This window comes from Colias philodice, chromosome 9 (assembly GCF_061535455.1).
Source record: "Colias philodice isolate Cphi_HAF_F1 chromosome 9, ilColPhil1 Martin Lab GWU primary, whole genome shotgun sequence".
Lineage (NCBI taxonomy): Eukaryota > Metazoa > Arthropoda > Insecta > Lepidoptera > Pieridae > Colias > Colias philodice.
In genome coordinates this window covers 12,297,811-12,318,231 of record NC_143094.1, presented here as the reverse complement: position 1 = coordinate 12,318,231, position 20,421 = coordinate 12,297,811, and the positions used below count along the sequence as shown (strand labels likewise).

General features: G+C 38.6%; 1 protein-coding gene across 3 annotated transcripts in view; it reads right to left on the bottom strand.

Moving 5' to 3' along the window:
* Positions 1-936: 936 nt before the first annotated feature.
* The window catches only part of if (integrin subunit alpha inflated), a 96,915-nt gene continuing 77,430 nt past the window's right edge, over positions 937-20,421 (bottom strand). For all 3 annotated transcript variants that reach the window (XM_089699540.1, XM_089699541.1, XM_089699542.1), the window contains 20 exons: positions 19,348-19,523; positions 18,941-19,147; positions 18,747-18,846; positions 18,260-18,494; positions 17,637-17,803; positions 16,259-16,404; positions 15,459-15,646; positions 14,734-14,889; positions 14,237-14,339; positions 13,542-13,699; positions 11,933-12,108; positions 10,945-11,079; positions 7,727-7,792; positions 6,827-7,625; positions 6,364-6,482; positions 5,771-6,100; positions 5,459-5,547; positions 4,735-4,881; positions 3,646-3,870; positions 937-2,907 (listed from right to left, as the gene is read on the bottom strand). In XM_089699540.1, the coding sequence (XP_089555666.1) occupies positions 2,830-2,907; positions 3,646-3,870; positions 4,735-4,881; positions 5,459-5,547; positions 5,771-6,100; positions 6,364-6,482; positions 6,827-7,625; positions 7,727-7,792; positions 10,945-11,079; positions 11,933-12,108; positions 13,542-13,699; positions 14,237-14,339; positions 14,734-14,889; positions 15,459-15,646; positions 16,259-16,404; positions 17,637-17,803; positions 18,260-18,494; positions 18,747-18,846; positions 18,941-19,147; positions 19,348-19,523 (3,800 nt within the window). In that variant the 3' untranslated portion in view covers positions 937-2,829. The remainder of the gene's footprint in view (positions 2,908-3,645; positions 3,871-4,734; positions 4,882-5,458; positions 5,548-5,770; positions 6,101-6,363; positions 6,483-6,826; positions 7,626-7,726; positions 7,793-10,944; positions 11,080-11,932; positions 12,109-13,541; positions 13,700-14,236; positions 14,340-14,733; positions 14,890-15,458; positions 15,647-16,258; positions 16,405-17,636; positions 17,804-18,259; positions 18,495-18,746; positions 18,847-18,940; positions 19,148-19,347; positions 19,524-20,421) is intronic.

Sequence of the window (20,421 nt, the reverse complement as noted above, 5' to 3'; positions counted from 1 at the left end):
CTTCTGTGCCAATCCATACGGATAGTGATTCTTACAATTGATAGACGGGTATTTATCGAAACATCTTAAAATGATTAACTCCATTTTTAATATGTTAATTTTATATATAAAAGTAGATAGAGATAGGTAGGATGAAAAATAAACTGTGTTATGCACTAGCATAATCGATAAGCATAACAAATTAAATACAAATCGGTTAAGTCATTTTTGAGTAAAGCAGAAGACATTATACAGGGTGTAATCGTTAAGTGTGCACAGGCGATTATTCCGTAACTATTGCAGATATCAAAAAACATTAAACTGATATCGAAAGCCCTTTACCTAACGAGTAAAATGACATTATTAACTTTTTATAAATAAAACGAGAAATATCCAAAAATGTCACTTGAAACGCTCCCATATATTTAGTATGAAATATGACTATTTCATACATTTAATATGAAAGGTTTTTCTTTTTTATTTGATTTTGTGCTTTAATTACTTCGCTAACTTTAATGAAAGTTCATTCAGAAACTATAAATAGAGCTCGATGTGGAATACAATGGTATTCGATATCGAGGATGCCATTTCGAACATTTGCTTTGAATACAACATGTATGGGAAATCAAATGTATGGGAGCGTTTCATGTAACATTTTTGGATATTTCTCGTTTTACTTTAAAAAAGTTCTTATTGTCATTTTACTCATTAGGTATAGTACTTTCAATATCAGTTTAAAGTTTTTTGATATCTATAATAGTTACGGAATAATCGCCTGTGCACACTTAACGATTACACCCTGTATATTTACCTTCATACCCATATTTCAAATATACTAGTTTTTTTTATTATTAATATTTTCTCAACAGACCGTGACCTTAGGAACTAGATAAACATAATAATTAATATGTATAGTAGAATGGATCTGGAAAAGGATACAGAAATGAAAAACAGAAATGATTAAAAACAAAAAATGTAATTACAGTTCATTCTTTTTGGTAAATGCAAGTTACCGAGACAACCCAATTTTATTACATGTACATATTATGGCATCCACATTCTTCAGTTTATTTCATTTAACTTATAAGTAGAAGCGGAATTATTAATAAAGTTACGTAAAATAAATATTTAATTAATTAATATTATAATAAAATAACAATGTCCTATACTAAATAAATAATTCATTTTTCCACAGAAAGATTGTTCTAGAAACAAAAATAATTTTGGTATTTTTGATATACGGCCTAAAATTTTATCGAAGATTCGTCTTAAAATAATTAAGTACTATAATACTTTAAATAAATCTTTACAGAGTCTGTGAAAAAATGTTACAAAAAGAAATAAAAATCCTATTTATTTACATTAATATTACAGATTAACTGGCAGTTTTTAGAAGGCACAACTTTTTTATTCATAATATTGAAACTAGCATTACATTGTCTGCACTTTTTTATATATTTTTCAGTAATTTTTATAAACAAAATTCGATAATATGTTACAAGGCACTAATTACATTCGACAATTGACTATAATATGATATTTTTACTTATTTCAAATTACTATTTTTATTGCTCTACAAGCTCTCAATTTTATATAATTACTGATTATGTATTTATTACCACCATTTCAATATTTAATAAACTATATAATAATATAATTGCATAAGCTCTACATCTATATAATATTATAGAATACAATAAAAAAGTTTGACTAAAAATATTTCTCAAATAAATGTTACTATTTTTACAAAAACATTTCAATTAATGCATATTTATAAACAAATAGACTGCCTTATAAATCATTTTTAAAATAATAGGTTAAAAAATTAAAAAATAAAAATTTTATTATAATGCCTTCCAAAAAGTTAATTTTAAATCAATGTTTCTATTAGTATACAAATATAATTAGAAAACTAATAGTTTCATTGCTTGATGATAATAGTGTTAATAGAAGTTATAGCTCAGTACTCCCATCTCGCTCTTTCAATGCATTGTGTCAATATGTTAGAGTGAGAAAGCGATAGTTTGCATATTTTATATGCGCTCGATTTCAAAAATTAAATTGAAACCCTGTTTGAAAAAACATATTTAATTTATATTTTATATTAATTTATTTAATAATATTCCATTATCAACATGCAATGAAAACCTCTCTATTTATTTTAATATAGAGTTCGTTTTATATAATTTATTTATAAAAAACGACATTCAAAATCCGGCATCAAGCAAAAATACACCTAAACATTACAACATAGATCACATAATTCAACACATGCCGGACCCACGTGGATACCGCGTGATCATCTATTCGTGACTAGTTAAGTTAGTATAATTATATTTAAAAAAATTTTTAATTTATCGTCCCTTGAAATATTTTTAAAATAAAAATATTTAAGGATTTTTTTTTGTAATTATAATTATTATATACATTACCTATTCGAATTATTGTACAAACACACCGACACAGGTGGTCGAAAATATAATTGTGCGACTTCTACACTTACTTAGTTCTGTGTGAAAATTGACCAATCTAATTTTTTAAAGCAAAACACTACCACTACCTACTTAAAGTTCTTTATTACTTTCACAAATCGTTTCACAGTACTTTTAACACTGCACACACTTAGAATTTGAGAATTGGTTTCTGTCAGTAGCGATCCATGCTGGTAGTGTCGTGGCTTGTGACGTCACTCGCCGCGTCTGTTGACGAACTGTATGAAGCACGTCTGTCGGAGATAGAGTCACTGTCATGTGTGTCGGTAGTGTCATGTGTGTCGGTAGTGTCGCGAGTGTCGGTGTCGCGAGTGTCGGTAGTGGCGTCGGTAGCGAGGCCGAGGTCGGTGGTCGGATATCAAAGGTGTTCGTCGCGACCGTTCAAGGGTTGGCGCTCAGCGTGGTCCGAGGGACGGTTGCGTTTGAAGAATCCGCACTGTGTGGAGAGAGAATATTGTTATTAAAAAATGTGTGGTATTTTTACTGGGCATGTAAATTGTAAATTAGCATGTTAACAAATCTGCTACATTATTGATCGACAATCGAGTAGTCATAAAAATTGACCAATTTTACGAAAATATTACAATACAAATCGTGTTATATTATATTGTTACTAGCTTTCCGCCCGCAGCTTCGCCCGCGTTTTCAAAGAAAAACCCGCATAGTTCCCGTTCCCGTGGGATTTCCGTGATAAAATCTATCCTATATGTTAATCCAAGTTACATTCTATATGTGTGCTAAATTTCATTGTAATCGGTTCAGTAGTATTTGCGTGAAAGAGTAACAAACGTACACACACACATCCATCCTCACAAACTTTCGCATTTACAATATTTGTAGGAACAATACAATAAAGTATATTTTATTCATTCATACATCTACATGACCATCCTCAAGCCCATCTTTACCACCTCCCCACTAGTGTTTCATTAGTGTTACCTTCTACAGCAGCAGCGCGGGTCCATCTTTACCACCTCCCCACTCACCTTCTACAGCAGCAGCACGGGTCCATCTTTACCACCTCCCCACTCACCTTCTACAGCAGCAGCACGGGTCCATCTTTACCACCTCCCCACTCACCTTCTACAGCAGCAGCACGGGTCCATCTTTACCACCTCCCCACTCACCTTCTACAGCAGCAGCACGGGTCCATCTTTACCAGCTCCCCACTCACCTTGTACAGCGCCAGCACGAGCAGCAGCAGCAGCAGCGCGCCCAGCACCGCAGCGAGCACGATGACCCACAGCGGCACGGCGCCGCCCGCGCGCTCCAAGCGAGGAGACACTTGTGTGTGTGCTTCTGCTGAACGCCATTCCCGCTTGCCCGCACCCGCCAGGGAGAGCCGGGATACACGAGTCGCGGCTAAAGTGGATAGCTTTACTGCGTGTTCCGCGGATATCTGTGAATACAATAATTTATAAAGGAAAAAATTCGATCCGTGATTTTAATTTATATTTAAGCACTTGAATGCCGAAAAACCATAAAATTATAGTCAACAGTACAATATTTTAGAAATCATTGATAGAACACGTGAAAAAGGCCATGAAGTGCATGCAGTATGTACAGATTTTGGGAAAGCGTTTGATTTATTAGACCATGAGATTTTCCTAAAAAAGATGTCTCAAATGAGTACCCAGAAGTCACCATATGGATGGCATTCCCAAAATCGTACTCAACTTGTTAAGATTAACGAATTTTGAAAAAAATGTTCTTGTGAAAGTTCATTTCCAACGGGAGTTCCTCAAGGATCTCAGTTTGGGCCTTTGTTATACAATTTGTATGTGAATAATGTAATTTAAATGTACATGAATACTTTATTTAATAAAAAAAAAGAGATTCAATGCATACGTATACGATAATTTTTCAAATGAATTACAAAATGTTGATAAATGAAATAATATTGAATGAATCTAAAAAATTTTCAATCAAGTTATGTTTTAAGAAAAAAAATTAGAAATAAATGATTGAACACTTTAAGTGCATTTAGAACCTGAATCGAATATTTAATAAGACTAAATATTGGCAAAAAAAAATTAGTTGTCTGTAAAGTCGGTTTACTGACGATAGTTGAACGTGACAACGTCCAATTGTGCTTCTTTGTCGCTCGTTCCGCGCTCTCGCTCGCACTTCAAGCCTTACATGGAACGCCTCAGAGCGAGGTAACGCCGCATGAGTCATGTTTTTTCGTGCGTGCAGCCGGCTGTATCGAATTATAAGACGTCACGTCAATAATACTAAAAACAATTCCAATTTCCAAACTAACCTCATTGAGCACAGTAGCGTTGATCCTGGCTCTCAACGCGAGCCACACCTCCTGCCCCTTGAGCAGCCGTCCCGTGCGACAGCGCACCACCTCGCACTTGTACTTCTCCTCGCAGCGACGGAGCATCTCCATTAGGGACGGGTCCACCTGGGTGCAATAATTTAATATTACTTTTTTCGTCAAAGGAAAACCCGGATAGTTGATGTTCCCATGGGATTTTCAGGATAAATGTCATGTTACCCGCTGTGTGTGTGGCAAATTTATCGAAAATTATTTTGCGTTTCGAAGTAACAAACAAATTCAAACTTTAGTATTTATAATATGGGTAGAATTGGCCATCTAGATTGACTCAGGAGCAATTATAATAAAAAGTAAATTTAAATCCAAATCAGGAAGCACCTGTATGCAAAAACGGTAATAAAGATCCTTAACATTTTTCATATTCATACTCTGGAGTAAATATTTAAGCTATGCATATCAAATCTATTGCATATATAGAGCCAAAGTTTGCTTACTTTGAGCAAACTACAGAAATCTAATGTGGCAAGATTTTTAGAACCTTGAACAAGATAGGCTATTTCTTATAGTTGAGAAAAAAAATAGTGAAACGTGAGAACATCCGTATGAATAGAATTGAAATAAAGTTGTGTAAATGTGTACGCAACCGAAGCTGTAAGTTAAAATTATAACTGGAGAGGCAAATAAAGAAAAAATAGAACTATACCTCATCTTGTCGTCGGCGTCTCGTGCTTTCGTGTCGTTGTTCAGACGATGAGCTGAAACCACCGCCTGATCGGGAGTAAGAATGGCCGCCTGGAAATTAAAACGATGAATTAATTTCAAATACATACTTAAACAATACGTTTCATGTAACGAAAATTGAACTATTTCATGAATTTATTCTTCTAGAATCTTTTAGTGCCTTTTTCACAATAAGTAACTTTGTATTTATAATTGTTTTGATAAAAATAGTATGTATAATGACAACATTACCTAGTTATTCAAGAGTTGAAAATTCAAATGTTTATTATCTCACCTGATCTTGAAGAATACGAATATCCTCCGCTAGTTCCATAAGCACCACCGCCCATGTTTCCTTGATAACCTCCACTTTGGAAGCCTCCACTTTGAGCCCCACTTTGAGCACCACTTTGAGCCCCACTTTGGGCACCACCACTTTGGTATCTAGTACCACTTTGGTATCCACCCCCATTTTGGAACCCTTGTCTTTGCCCAGAGTTAACAGCACCAGTAACATCAGCCATGCCAACTTTGAACTCGTTGTTTGTGTTCTGAGCAGCGTACGCACCGAATCCTTCGAGTCTGTCTTCGTCTTCATCTCCTACTACTGTGACGTCAGAGCCTCCTAGAAGAAATATAAATATGAGAAATTGAATGGGTAGAAAAACTTGAGAAATTTCTAATATTTTATTGGTTTTTTAAGAATGCAGCTATTAGCAACTATTTTCTAAACATTTTCTTTTATTTATGTTAAATATTTTGCCATGTATTCCGGTAAAAAAAAAACGGTGATAGCCTGTGCAAATGAAAATGTTGATATGGTTGTAGTCTTTTCTATCATACTGATATATTGTGTATTTTACATACGAGTATATTAATGAATATTACCTCCAAATGAAGCAGAGCCGACGTTCATGATATTCGGGTTGACAGTTTCAGTGGTCGCCCACGAGCCGTGGATGAAGCCTTGCGAGGAACCAGAGTTACTTCCTTGGTTGTTGAGGTAGCTGAAAAACCAGAATAAGTATTTAAAATTAAACTTTATTCAGTAAATTTTAATTTATTCATTCATTCGAACGAAATAGTTTTTTTTATTTCATTTTTTTGTAAAAATCATTTTTTTTTATTGTGTATCGTATTTTTTTTGTAATTTGTAATCTACGACAAGATTATTGAATTTCGGCATGTCTAAAATCTGATTAAGTTACCTGCTTTATTATGTGTATTATATTATTTTTTCACAAAATTGGGAAAATAAGAAATAATATCAATATTATTTTGACCAAAGTGACTATGACTGTATATTTTAACAAAATTTTAATAGTACAATTATGAATTTTAAAATACTCACGTATTGAACGAGCTACCAGCTTCACCCTCATGGCCCAGCGATCCGTACTCAGTGCTCGTCTCCGTCTGCGATATGATGTTGTGGTTCGAATCATAGATCACAGTACGATTCTTCACTCGCACAATACGACCATCCTTGTCATAACCACCTTCGAATCCTTGACCACCAGATACATAGACCTTCTGTCCATATCCACCTTGGCCCTGGTAATTACCCTGGCTTTGATAACCTCCTTGCGCTTGTCCGTAGTTCACGCTTCCGTAATTACCCTGGCCTTGACCCTGTCCCTGTCCCTGGCCTTGATAAAAGTGGCTTTCACTTTGCGATCCTTGGAAACCACGGCCAGTTTGATAATTGGGGTTCTTAGCTAGTACTTCCAAGTTCTTTCTTAGTGCTTCCCGCTCTTCGACGCTCAAGTTATCTTCACTTGTCCAGGTACGGTTGTATGTGTGTATTTCTCCTTGACCGCCAACTGCACCAGAGCTACCACCAGAGTGACCACTAGACATTCCTTGACTGAATTGACTACCGTGAACTTGACCGTTTTGACTAACTTGGCCACCACTCTGACTAAACTGACTGCCACTTTGACTGAATTTAGCACCACCCTGACTAACATGGCCACCGCTCTGACTAAATTGAGCACCACTTTGACCAGATTGACCGTATTGACCAGTTTGACTGGAATGTCCTTGGGTAGAAAATTGGCCACCGGTAACTCCATATTGTGCACCACCAGCTTGAGCACTGCCTGCTTGAGATCCACCTATGACACCTGAATAATTTTCTTCCCAGTATTCTGTTGAAATATTAATTTAAACTTTAGTAACTTGGCACAAAAAATAATTATAATTACAGGCGTTTTAATTACCGTTATAAATAAGAAATTGGTGCACTTACTTTGTCCATAGTAGGTTCCAGCTTCACCAACTTGAGCAGCCGAATATAAGTCACTGTTCATCATAGCTGTTAACAAAACAAATATAGTATTTACTACATGTTCCAAGACATTTATATGCGAACAAATAAATCACAAGAAATATTATCAATTATAACATGAATCATGCAAAAAACTTCCTTTAGTCAATTATTATATTTAAAAAATGAACAGGAAAGTTTGTTATATTTATTCTAAACAATACATTCGCATGCACTAATATGAAATCTCACATTAAAACAATCTATACTATTGTTCGTTTGAACGCGCTAATTTCAGGAACTACTGGTCCGATTTGAAAAATTCCTTCGGTGTTAGATAGCCCATTTATTGAGAAAGGCTATAGACTTTATCATTACTTCGCATCATTGATCGCAAAGTGGAAGCCACTTTTATTATCATTACCACCCACTGCGGCTGGACTAGCATGTACAGCAGGTTATATATACTGACCGTCCTTCTCCTTGGCCAGCAGGAAGGCGTACGGGTTCTGCACGAACAGGTTGTGCGGGTTGACGTGCCGCGCCGCGACCCACTGCGGCTGGACTAGCATGTACAGCAGGTTATATATACTGACCGTCCTTCTCCTTGGCCAGCAGGAAGGCGTACGGGTTCTGCACGAACAGGTTGTGCGGGTTGACGTGCCGCGCCGCGACCCACTGCGGCTGGACTAGCATGTACAGCAGGTTATATATACTGACCGTCCTTCTCCTTGGCCAGCAGGAAGGCGTACGGGTTCTGCACGAACAGGTTGTGCGGGTTGACGTGCCGCGCCGCGACCCACTGCGGCTGGACTAGCATGTACAGCAGGTTATATATACTGACCGTCCTTCTCCTTGGCCAGCAGGAAGGCGTACGGGTTCTGCACGAACAGGTTGTGCGGGTTGACGTGCCGCGCCGCGACCCACTGCGGCTGGACTAGCATGTACAGCAGGTTATATATACTGACCGTCCTTCTCCTTGGCCAGCAGGAAGGCGTACGGGTTCTGCACGAACAGGTTGTGCGGGTTGACGTGCCGCGCCGCGACCCACTGCGGCTGGACTAGCATGTACAGCAGGTTATATATACTGACCGTCCTTCTCCTTGGCCAGCAGGAAGGCGTACGGGTTCTGCACGAACAGGTTGTGCGGGTTGACGTGCCGCGCCGCGACCCACTGCGGCTGGACTAGCATGTACAGCAGGTTATATATACTGACCGTCCTTCTCCTTGGCCAGCAGGAAGGCGTACGGGTTCTGCACGAACAGGTTGTGCGGGTTGACGTGCCGCGCCGCGACCCACTGCGGCTGGACTAGCATGTACAGCAGGTTATATATACTGACCGTCCTTCTCCTTGGCCAGCAGGAAGGCGTACGGGTTCTGCACGAACAGGTTGTGCGGGTTGACGTGCCGCGCCGCGACCCACTGCGGCTGGACTAGCATGTACAGCAGGTTATATATACTGACCGTCCTTCTCCTTGGCCAGCAGGAAGGCGTACGGGTTCTGCACGAACAGGTTGTGCGGGTTGACGTGCCGCGCCGCGACCCACTGCGGCTGGACTAGCATGTACAGCAGGTTATATATACTGACCGTCCTTCTCCTTGGCCAGCAGGAAGGCGTACGGGTTCTGCACGAACAGGTTGTGCGGGTTGACGTGCCGCGCCGCGACCCACTGCGGCTGGACTAGCATGTACAGCAGGTTATATATACTGACCGTCCTTCTCCTTGGCCAGCAGGAAGGCGTACGGGTTCTGCACGAACAGGTTGTGCGGGTTGACGTGCCGCGCCGCGACCCACTGCGGCTGGACTAGCATGTACAGCAGGTTATATATACTGACCGTCCTTCTCCTTGGCCAGCAGGAAGGCGTACGGGTTCTGCACGAACAGGTTGTGCGGGTTGACGTGCCGCGCCGCGACCCACTGCGGCTGGACTAGCATGTACAGCAGGTTATATATACTGACCGTCCTTCTCCTTGGCCAGCAGGAAGGCGTACGGGTTCTGCACGAACAGGTTGTGCGGGTTGACGTGCCGCGCCGCGACCCACTGCGGCTGGACTAGCATGTACAGCAGGTTATATATACTGACCGTCCTTCTCCTTGGCCAGCAGGAAGGCGTACGGGTTCTGCACGAACAGGTTGTGCGGGTTGACGTGCCGCGCCGCGACCCACTGCGGCTGGACTAGCATGTACAGCAGGTTATATATACTGACCGTCCTTCTCCTTGGCCAGCAGGAAGGCGTACGGGTTCTGCACGAACAGGTTGTGCGGGTTGACGTGCCGCGCCGCGACCCACTGCGGCTGGACTAGCATGTACAGCAGGTTATATATACTGACCGTCCTTCTCCTTGGCCAGCAGGAAGGCGTACGGGTTCTGCACGAACAGGTTGTGCGGGTTGACGTGCCGCGCCGCGACCCACTGCGGCTGGACTAGCATGTACAGCAGGTTATATATACTGACCGTCCTTCTCCTTGGCCAGCAGGAAGGCGTACGGGTTCTGCACGAACAGGTTGTGCGGGTTGACGTGCCGCGCCGCGACCCACTGCGGCTGGACTAGCATGTACAGCAGGTTATATATACTGACCGTCCTTCTCCTTGGCCAGCAGGAAGGCGTACGGGTTCTGCACGAACAGGTTGTGCGGGTTGACGTGCCGCGCCGCGACCCACTGCGGCTGGACTAGCATGTACAGCAGGTTATATATACTGACCGTCCTTCTCCTTGGCCAGCAGGAAGGCGTACGGGTTCTGCACGAACAGGTTGTGCGGGTTGACGTGCCGCGCCGCGACCCACTGCGGCTGGACTAGCATGTACAGCAGGTTATATATACTGACCGTCCTTCTCCTTGGCCAGCAGGAAGGCGTACGGGTTCTGCACGAACAGGTTGTGCGGGTTGACGTGCCGCGCCGCGACCCACTGCGGCTGGACTAGCATGTACAGCAGGTTATATATACTGACCGTCCTTCTCCTTGGCCAGCAGGAAGGCGTACGGGTTCTGCACGAACAGGTTGTGCGGGTTGACGTGCCGCGCCGCGACCCACTGCGGCTGGACTAGCATGTACAGCAGGTTATATATACTGACCGTCCTTCTCCTTGGCCAGCAGGAAGGCGTACGGGTTCTGCACGAACAGGTTGTGCGGGTTGACGTGCCGCGCCGCGACCCACTGCGGCTGGACTAGCATGTACAGCAGGTTATATATACTGACCGTCCTTCTCCTTGGCCAGCAGGAAGGCGTACGGGTTCTGCACGAACAGGTTGTGCGGGTTGACGTGCCGCGCCGCGTCGCACTGCAGCGCGCCCACCCACTGCGGCTGGACTAGCATGTACAGGAGATTTTCTCCTGGAACACAATATTTATGTCATACATATAAAAAAATGTAGGAAAATCAAAACTGTACATTGAATATTTTTTTAAAAGAATACTTGGGGCGTGATCTACAATAGATCCGGAGGCCAAAAATATAAATTAGGAATTTTTGTCTGTATGACTTGTATGTCCGGGCTAATTTCAAAAAGTACTGCATGGATTTACTTCAAATTTGGTACAGAGATAGTTTGAGACCTGAGGATGGATTTATTCCGGAAATCCCATGGGAACTGGAACTATGCGAATTTTTTTTTTGAAAACGCGGGCGAAGCCGCGGGTGGAAAGCTAGTATCTTATAAATGAAACAAAATGAATGACATGTTTCCTGACGTTTAGAACGACTCAGTAGTGCGGCAGCAGCGCTGCTGCGCGGCAGTTGCGCGACTGAAATAAATTTGCACACCTCCACAGATGCAAATTTAATAGTATCTATAAACAGAAGCGAGGCTATCGTGCGCTGCCGGCGCGTACTGCTAAATCAGCAATGAGCCAGTTATGCTAGCGCACATAAATATGAACTAATTCTATACCGAACGATTTATTTTAGATTCATAAACATTGTGGTGAAACGCAAAATGAAGAGACAATTAACCCTAAAAAAACTGGAAATTATGTGCACTGTTTATTTCTACTTTGTTGTAGAAATATTTCACCGTGTCGGAATCCATTTTTGAAATTAAATGTCACACACAAAACTACAGCGCGACTGTCACTCTGCAAACGCGGAGCTGTTCTTATATTTTGAAATTATTACGCGCTACTGTCGTACCTATACCTCAAAAATTAATACATTTGTTTTATACATCTTATTAAAAACACAACTTACCAGTAAGGGTCTGGTAGGGCCACATGATGTATATTTCCGCCTCATCCACAGTGAAGGGTCCTTCGTTTTTGATATTGTATTTGTGAATCACTTGAGGTCCAAGTTTCGTATCGTCTTTTAGATCTTGAGAATCGTATAGCGACGCGTTGTAATGGAGTTCTGGTGGGTCTGATGTCCTGAAATAATCATATTGTTAATTAATTTTACATTTCTGTAATGAATATGGCTTTATCACTTCAGTTTCTATTATGATACTTTTTGTAAGGCATTTTTGAACTATTCTAAAGCAAATTTATCATTGGAAAATAATAATGGTTCCGACAAATAAATAAATCTCCAGCTATCTCTGTCCGACTTTTATTCTAATTTACCAGCGTTATAATAATATACCGACAAAAAAATTCAAAGCATACCGAATAAAATACCTAAATTTTGCTGACACCTATGAACACAATCAAATTACATTTCTACTTAAAAATATATTAAACTTCGAATAACAAAACTAAACTTCTGAATAAAATACTGAACCTCCGACGAGATTACTGGGTTACTGACAACAGAGGTCATGTCAAAATAATCATTCTTTTACGAATTTTATGAGTTATTTAATTTTCTAGTGTTGGTTACCAAATATATTTTTTAACTCTCAACATTGATGAAAATACCGAAACTGGTCGGACCGCGCGATCGGCTCCGTCGACGCGCAAAAAAAAAATCAAGTTTAGGTTAGGTTAGCCGTTAGGTTAGGTTAGGTTAGGTTTCTTAAAAAAGAAAACTACACAGAAATAGGAGCCCCGCGAAGCGGGGCTCCGTCGACGCGCAGAAAAAAATCAAGTTTAGGTTAGGTTAGCCGTTAGGTTAGGTTAGGTTAGGTTTCTTAAAAGAAAAATATGCAACAGAAAGTTCAGAAAACCGTCCACAAAACAATAAGAGATTAACCACAATAAAGAAAAAGATATAATAAACTGAATTTTATTTTATTCTTTGCTCCCTGTACCTGTAGTAACTAGAATTCATGATTATAGTAAGTACATTTTTGTATTTTTAATAACTTTCTGGACAAGCGCCAACAATAGAAATTTAAGTATAACATTGTAGTAAAAATAGCACAGAGTTTATGAAAAATTAAATGTAATTGATGAATTTCTAGTTGGCAAGTAAAGGTAATAATTACAAAGCATTGTTATCAGTAGAACATAATTTTATATGGTAAAAAAGTATTACAGCAATTAACAGTCATAAGATTTTTTCTAAGATTTAAGTATATCATTCGGTCGTTTCGTCATTTTTAGTCGGACAGAAGTAGTCGGAGATTTAGTATTTCGGGCAGTAAATATTATATTTTTAGTAAGGACATTTTTAAATTTATTATCGGAGCTTTTATTACTACCCTTTATCATTTATGGATCACCATTAAAGAAACGAAAGCAAGATATTCAGTTTAAATGACGATTGGTCCTTCGAGCCGGATTTACAAGGCTAAAAACTATTTGAGAATATTATACCTTTAAATACATTTCAATATAAAATGTGTCAATCACCCACCATAAACAAACAATATTCTATTAGTATTATATTATTTGTGGTTACCTTACACAATTACACGTACCCAATAATAGAGAGCTCGGCTTTAATCACTACGCCGATGGGCAGATGTCGCACGTTATCGAAGTCGGTTCCCTGCTCCGGGTTCGTGGAGTTGGTCTCCATGTCGAAGTTCAGTGACGTCACGTGGGAATCTACTTCCATGATTATGCGGAAATTTGCCTGGAACATGTAAATATTTTATTAGAAACTAGCTGTGCTCCGCGATTTTACGCGCAGTGCTCCGCTTCTGTTGGTCTTAGCGTGATGATAATTATAGAGCCTTTCTCGATACATGGGTTATCTAACATCGAAAGAATTTTTCAAATCGGACCAGTAGCTCCAGAGATAAGCGGGTTCAAGCAAAGAAACAAACAAACATAGATGGTAGAATTAGCTATAACGAGTTGGGCGGACGATTTTTTGTAAGTTTTCCTAATTCTGATTCAAACTTAAAATCGTCAAATTTTCATTAAGCCGTTTTTGCGTTACGAGCTTTCTTGTGTGTACTTATGTTTAATAATTAATTTGCTATTTTAGATCACAAAAGGATAACAGGGCAATACAAAGGTTTAAATAAGAAAAGAAAAGAGAAGAGAAGACATAATAAAGATCTAGGTGATTGAAGAGGTACCTAAACCATGCTATATCTATAGAAATAAATTTAAAAATTACATTGAACTATAAGAAATGTGTTCATAATAAACAAAATGTACGTACACTTTGACCAGTAGCCATGGGGTTGCCGAGATCACATTTGAGCGTAGTGTTGCCATCGTTGTCCTTGTTCTTTATAGAGCAGTAGATTGGTTGTGTGTCCGCACTGGAAATGTGAAATGAATTATATTATTAACTAGCGGTCCGCTCCGGCTTCGCCTGTGGTACATATTTACGTTTTCTCTACACAAGAACCATCCTCGTACTTCAAAGAATATAATAAAAAAAGAATTATTGAAATCGGTTCAGCCGTTCACACGTGATGCCGTGACAACGCGAAATGTCCGTATGTTTGTCTCAGTTATTTCTAATTTTTTTTGTGTTTTATGTATTTATATATATTTTTTTAATTCAGATTAGTTTGTATCCCATCTCCACGTACTCTCGATTTTGGGTATCTCGTCAAATCGAGATGTAGAAGTACTATTAACGCCCTTTGTCCAGCTTAGGCCTTAGGATATTAAATAAGTAAGTGTAAGTAAGTAAGTAAGTCCACATACTCTGACTTGGCATCCAATCTCTCCATCCTAGCGTAAGTAACGCCGGGCGGCAGACGCAAGTAGTACGCGGCCTCAAACGCGTCCTCCGCCGCGTTGTCCACGCGCACGTCGATGTACACGTCAGAACCGGAGCCTAGCACGTAGTTCACTATTGGCCTAGTCAAATGATTAAATTTAAAAAAAATGTTAATAGGGTAGTTATAAATAAAAATAAAAAATATTGAGATATCATTTTTATAGAAGTGGTAATTTGGTATGATATATGGAAAGTATTAATAGTAGAGGATACACAAAGATTGATAGGATATAGTTATGTTGCGATTTGTCTCAATGTTTCTAATCTTTTTTCAAAAGCTAATAAAGTGAAAGTTACTGGATTATTTACGTCCAATTTTTGTTAAGGTGAAAGTGTGTTTATTTACGTCAAATGGTTTTTACTCTTTAAGAGCCCTAGACAGTATATAATATAGTTACAACTTCTAGTAGATATTCATAAGTATCACGTGCACGAACTAGATATGTATTTCCAAAGTGCGGAAGAGACATACGCAAGTTGTATAAAAGCTTAGCTTATCCGACCTTCCAAGAGAGTAGCCTAACCAACCTTTTTTTTATAGTGGGGAAGTCTTCCAAAGAACCTAATCAAAACTACCCTTATACGTAACTAGACTATATGCCATTTTTCATTACATTTTTCATTTTCATATGCCCGCCCCAATACTCACGTAGTAACAGCCATTCGCAGATCCGGTACACACACATTATCAGGTCCACAGTTCTTCTGTATGTGCAACGCGTCAGCCGCAGACACGTGCGTGTTATCTAGTACGGGGGGAACCGAGCCCCCGGAGGGTTGGATGAGGGCGTAGGTCAGACGGACCTCGAGGGGGGTGAGCTTGTCGCGGATTTCTTCCTGTGGGGGAAATGTATAGATCTTGATATTTTTTGTTTTATGGCATTAATCTATACTAATATTATAAAGAGGAAAGGTTTGTATGTATGTATGGTTTTCACGCATAAACTACTAGGCCGATTTTGATGAAATTTGGCACCGATAATCTTTAAACCCTGAGAAAGAACATAGGCTACCTTTTATTGCGAAATATGTACCACGGGCGAAGCCGGGGCGGACCGCTAGTTATAAATATAAAGCATCCGAGCGGCGTGAAAGAATGAGGGTTCGAATCTCGCCTCGTGATCGAATTTTTTCTATTCTTTATTAATTTATATTTTATGGGAGATCTTGTCAACTGCTGATGGTAATGGTGTTTAAATCATAGTGATTACCATTTGGATAAAAACCAATTAGAGTACGATACAACGGCAAACACCTTTACAAAAGTGGCAGATGCTTCTGCTAGAAAATAATTAAAAAATAGAAAATAATACTTCAGATCAAACAGAAAAGGAAAGTGTATTTAACTGGATACACCCAGGAAACTTAACGTAATTAATGATAGTTAGAGCCTAAGAATTAATTGAAACAGTAATAAGATATTAAGTTGCTAAAGTTGCCAATACTTACGTCCAAATAAACCATAGCCTCCTTGCACTCCTGTTGTCCCTGAGTCAACAAAATGTGCGTCTTGTAAACTGTCTGTCTGCTCTCCATCAGGAACATCCGTTTGCTTGTCTTTTGGCGGGAATCCAGGTCTAAAGTTACTTCGAAATCTGTAAAAGCAGAAATCGTTAAATTTCCTTCTTCTCTTTATTATTTTGACGTGACAATATCTTATAATTCGATAGAGCCGACTGCACGAAAAAACATGACTCATGCGGCGTTACCTCGCTCTGAGGCGTTCCATGTAAGGCTTGAAGTGCAAGCGAGAGCGCGGAACGAGCGACAAAGAAGCACAATCGGACGTTGTCACGTTCAACTATCGTCAGTAAACCGACTTTACAGACAACCATTTTTTTTAGTATTACAGTGATATCCTCTAAAGGATTTGTGGCCATGCAAAAATGTTTTACTACAGTCGATGTGTTTGTCAATAACTCCGAAATATTGATGTCGACCACTACATCACTATCGGTTCTTAGGCAAATACTTTCTGCTTCTTAAATATTAATTATGATTTGTGACAAATGAACGATGACATCTATTCGACCACTATGGATACTCTGCTACTTGTATAATACATTTTTTTAAACAAAGTGAATTTTGTCTAGTTGTATTTACATACGCAATTGCATTAGAGAAATTTAAAATTCGCAAGCCACGAATTATAAATTTGAAAATGATATTGCGTTTAACATAAAATTTTGCCATCTACTGCCAATTGTGCTGCCTCTACGACTCACCGAAGTAGCAAATATATCCTTCCGCTAGAAAAGGGAATAAAATCTAATTAAATTGATTAATCTTGACCTAAAGCATATCTAACCTCATCATCACATACACTGATGTTAGATAATGTACTCCAGAAGAGCATAATATTTAGAAAACAACTATTAAATGCTCTATTTTTGTCAATTTCAAAGTTCAAATAAGTCCCTCATCATACACCAGTCAAATTCTTAATTCTGAAGTACTAGTATTCAAGTCTATCATACTCTTGTCTTCTTTTGACCATTTTGCCCATAAACAACAAGAACAATTTCTTATTTTGACCATTTTATCCATACCACAAGAACTTACTACCATATTCGATCTTTAAATCTACTCAAAACTAATGAACTATTTTCTAAATAATAGCTCCATATTAGGTGCTAGCGGTCTGCCCCGGCTTCGCCCGTGGTACCTACATGTTTAAACTATCCTATCTCTCAAGTTGGATTGAACTGCACATGGTGTGCGAATTTTATTATAATCGGTTAAGTGGTTTAGGAGTCCATTGCGGACAAACATTGTGACACGAGATTTATATATATTAAGATATCTCTAAATCTCCAAAATTACTCACTGATCTGCTGGTCCACATTGACCCCATTATAAGTTAAGCAGAACATAAGCTGCGCACACGCAACCTGCGTCCCGTTCGCGAGCCGACAGCGCTTGTCAGTTAGGGATATTAACTTGCTTTCCCCCATGAACTTCACGTCAGCCATTACTTTTACTACTGGACGGGATCTGGAAAGATTTTGGTTAATATTAGTCTCGTAAGCTAAAATCTAAAGAAGATTTTTTGCTTTTCGTGGTCTTTTTCTTTGTTAAACAGAGATTTTTTCTAATGCTAATGAGTCGAAACTGCGAAAGTCAGAATACTATATAAAACTAGAATCACGATGATAAAATTAAGTGCAATAAATAAATAAATAAAATTTATTTATTTCAGGCCACATAGCCCATACAGTATTAGTAAAATCTTATCCTAGTGTTAATATGCAATGATGACAAGAAATTTATTTTGCCATCATATTTCACCCAACTAAGTATTTCATAATGATATTTTTTGTCTAAATCATGAAGATTTCGGAAGTTGAAAGGTTTTAAGGATTTTACTGAATTCTGTTTGTAGTTTAAAATATTGTAAAAATTAATTAGATCGAAATGCTCATACAAAAAAATTCATTATTCAGGACTTACTTCAAAAACACGACACTGTCCGACTTATAAGCACCAACAGCCAAATCCGTATAGTTATTATTGTCCAGATCCACACCCCCAGATAATGAAAAACCAAAGGTAGTAAGGGTTGGACTGATTTCTTCAGCGGTGATCGCTTGGGAGTACTTCTCTCCGATACCCATTTCACTACCGTGGTAGATGTATACTACACCACGGCCATTTTCACCACCGTAAGGGGCACCTACTGCTATGTCTGAAAAGGGTTTAGTAAAAATATGATAAAATGATCGATGGCTAAATGATGTGAATTAATAAATGTTCAATAAAACTTGGTATTACATATCATGTCAGAAATGATATTCCAGACATCTCTTTTAACGATAACAAACAAAATAACACGGTTGTGAAACGTAATGGTATGCGATATTTTAAGTGAAATTCAAGCATTTTTCTTTACCACTGTTATGATACATTATTGTAGCTGATTGTAAATAAAAGTACTGACCTCCAAAACCATCGTAATTGATGTCTCCAAGTGAAGTGACTGCGAGACCAAATCTACCCCGTGATACTTCTCCAGTTCTTGCGTGGTTTTTCGAAAATGACTGTAAAAAAATAATGATTAATATTAATTTACTTGTTGATTTTCTATCATGGAAAAATATTAGTAATATCTTCATCATAGGAAGATAAACTTACCCTATTCTTCCCTTGATAGATAACGTATACCCTGCCATGTTCATAACCATCGCTCTTAGGCTTGGTGAACATTGGAGCCCCCACAATGATATCATCAGCTCCATCACCGTCAATGTCACCACTCGCCAAACTGTACCCGAAGTAAGCACCGATTTGAGAGCCACTGATGTTCTTTATGTTCTGGAGTTCCCAAGTGTATAATACGACCTGAAAAAGAAAATAATTTAAATAAGTAATGAAATAAAGATCCCATAATTGTACTTTTTTAGTTTTATTTTTTGATTCATTTGAAATGAAAATATCGCTATGTATTGTCACACAGATTTGGTTAAGTAAAATCTTATGCAATATGTTTCTAAAATGTAACTTTTGGTATCGGATAAATATGTATTTTCCAAGAATCTTACCAAGCCTCTTAATTCTGATCCTCTGGGAACACCGACTGCTACTCCTTGAATGCCCTGACCAGCAAAGTCACCAACAGTCACAGAGTATCCCATGTACGAGTCATCATACTTCGGACTGGCTTCAGGCGTCGATATAAGTACTGGTCTTTGATTTAGCGTCTGCACTTTAAGTTGACCTAAAATAAAGAATTTGTATAGAAAGGGACAAATAGGCAGCCACAGGCCCTGGAGAGAGATTAGCGTTCTGTGATGTCCTTTTAACTTTTTTATGCATTTATGTTCGGTCAAATAAGCTTAGGCTTTCATCTCTTTTTACTTTTTTAAAGTAGTTAGTAGACACGATATTGAGTTTAATTGCAAATAACTTCATGTATTCATTGAAGTATTTGACATTTAACAAGCATAATTAGGAACTGTACATCAAGCTAAGTTAAAAAGTATAAAAATGAATGAGACTGATGACCTGACGAAAAGCTCGTGACGATGCATTCAATGAATCAAATCAACCTCAATCGATATAGCGTAAAATTTAGACAAAAGTTATTTTTCAATACAACTCGACACACCAATTTTTACGAACGATCGTAAAATAAAGAAACAACAATTAATTTAAATCACATTAGGAATCACACCTCAAAATTTAATCACCATAATTTTAATCATGTTAAGACCACCAAATCGTAGCGACCAATTAATTTTAAAGCCAATAGGAGAGGAACTTAAATCATTTCCACTATACATTAGTTTTTAAGCAATGGGCGTATGTTTGAAGCGTTAATTAAACCTCTTTAACCCATTCTAATCGTAATACCGGTTCAAACCGTGTACCCTCATCTATTTTAATTTATGGGATCTGTTAAATTTGATTAAATGGGGTTTTGTACAGCTGTCCGAAGTTTTGGAAATCACCGTCATCAAATAATAAAATAAACAAGGATGTTTTAAATGTTGCCTTTTTGATTCGATTGTAGACCTCTCATGAACAGCAATGAAATAAATATTGATTGAAGTAATAGATAATAGAACAATTTAAGATGGACAGGAGAACAAGAAGTTAGCACTGCACTATGCCAC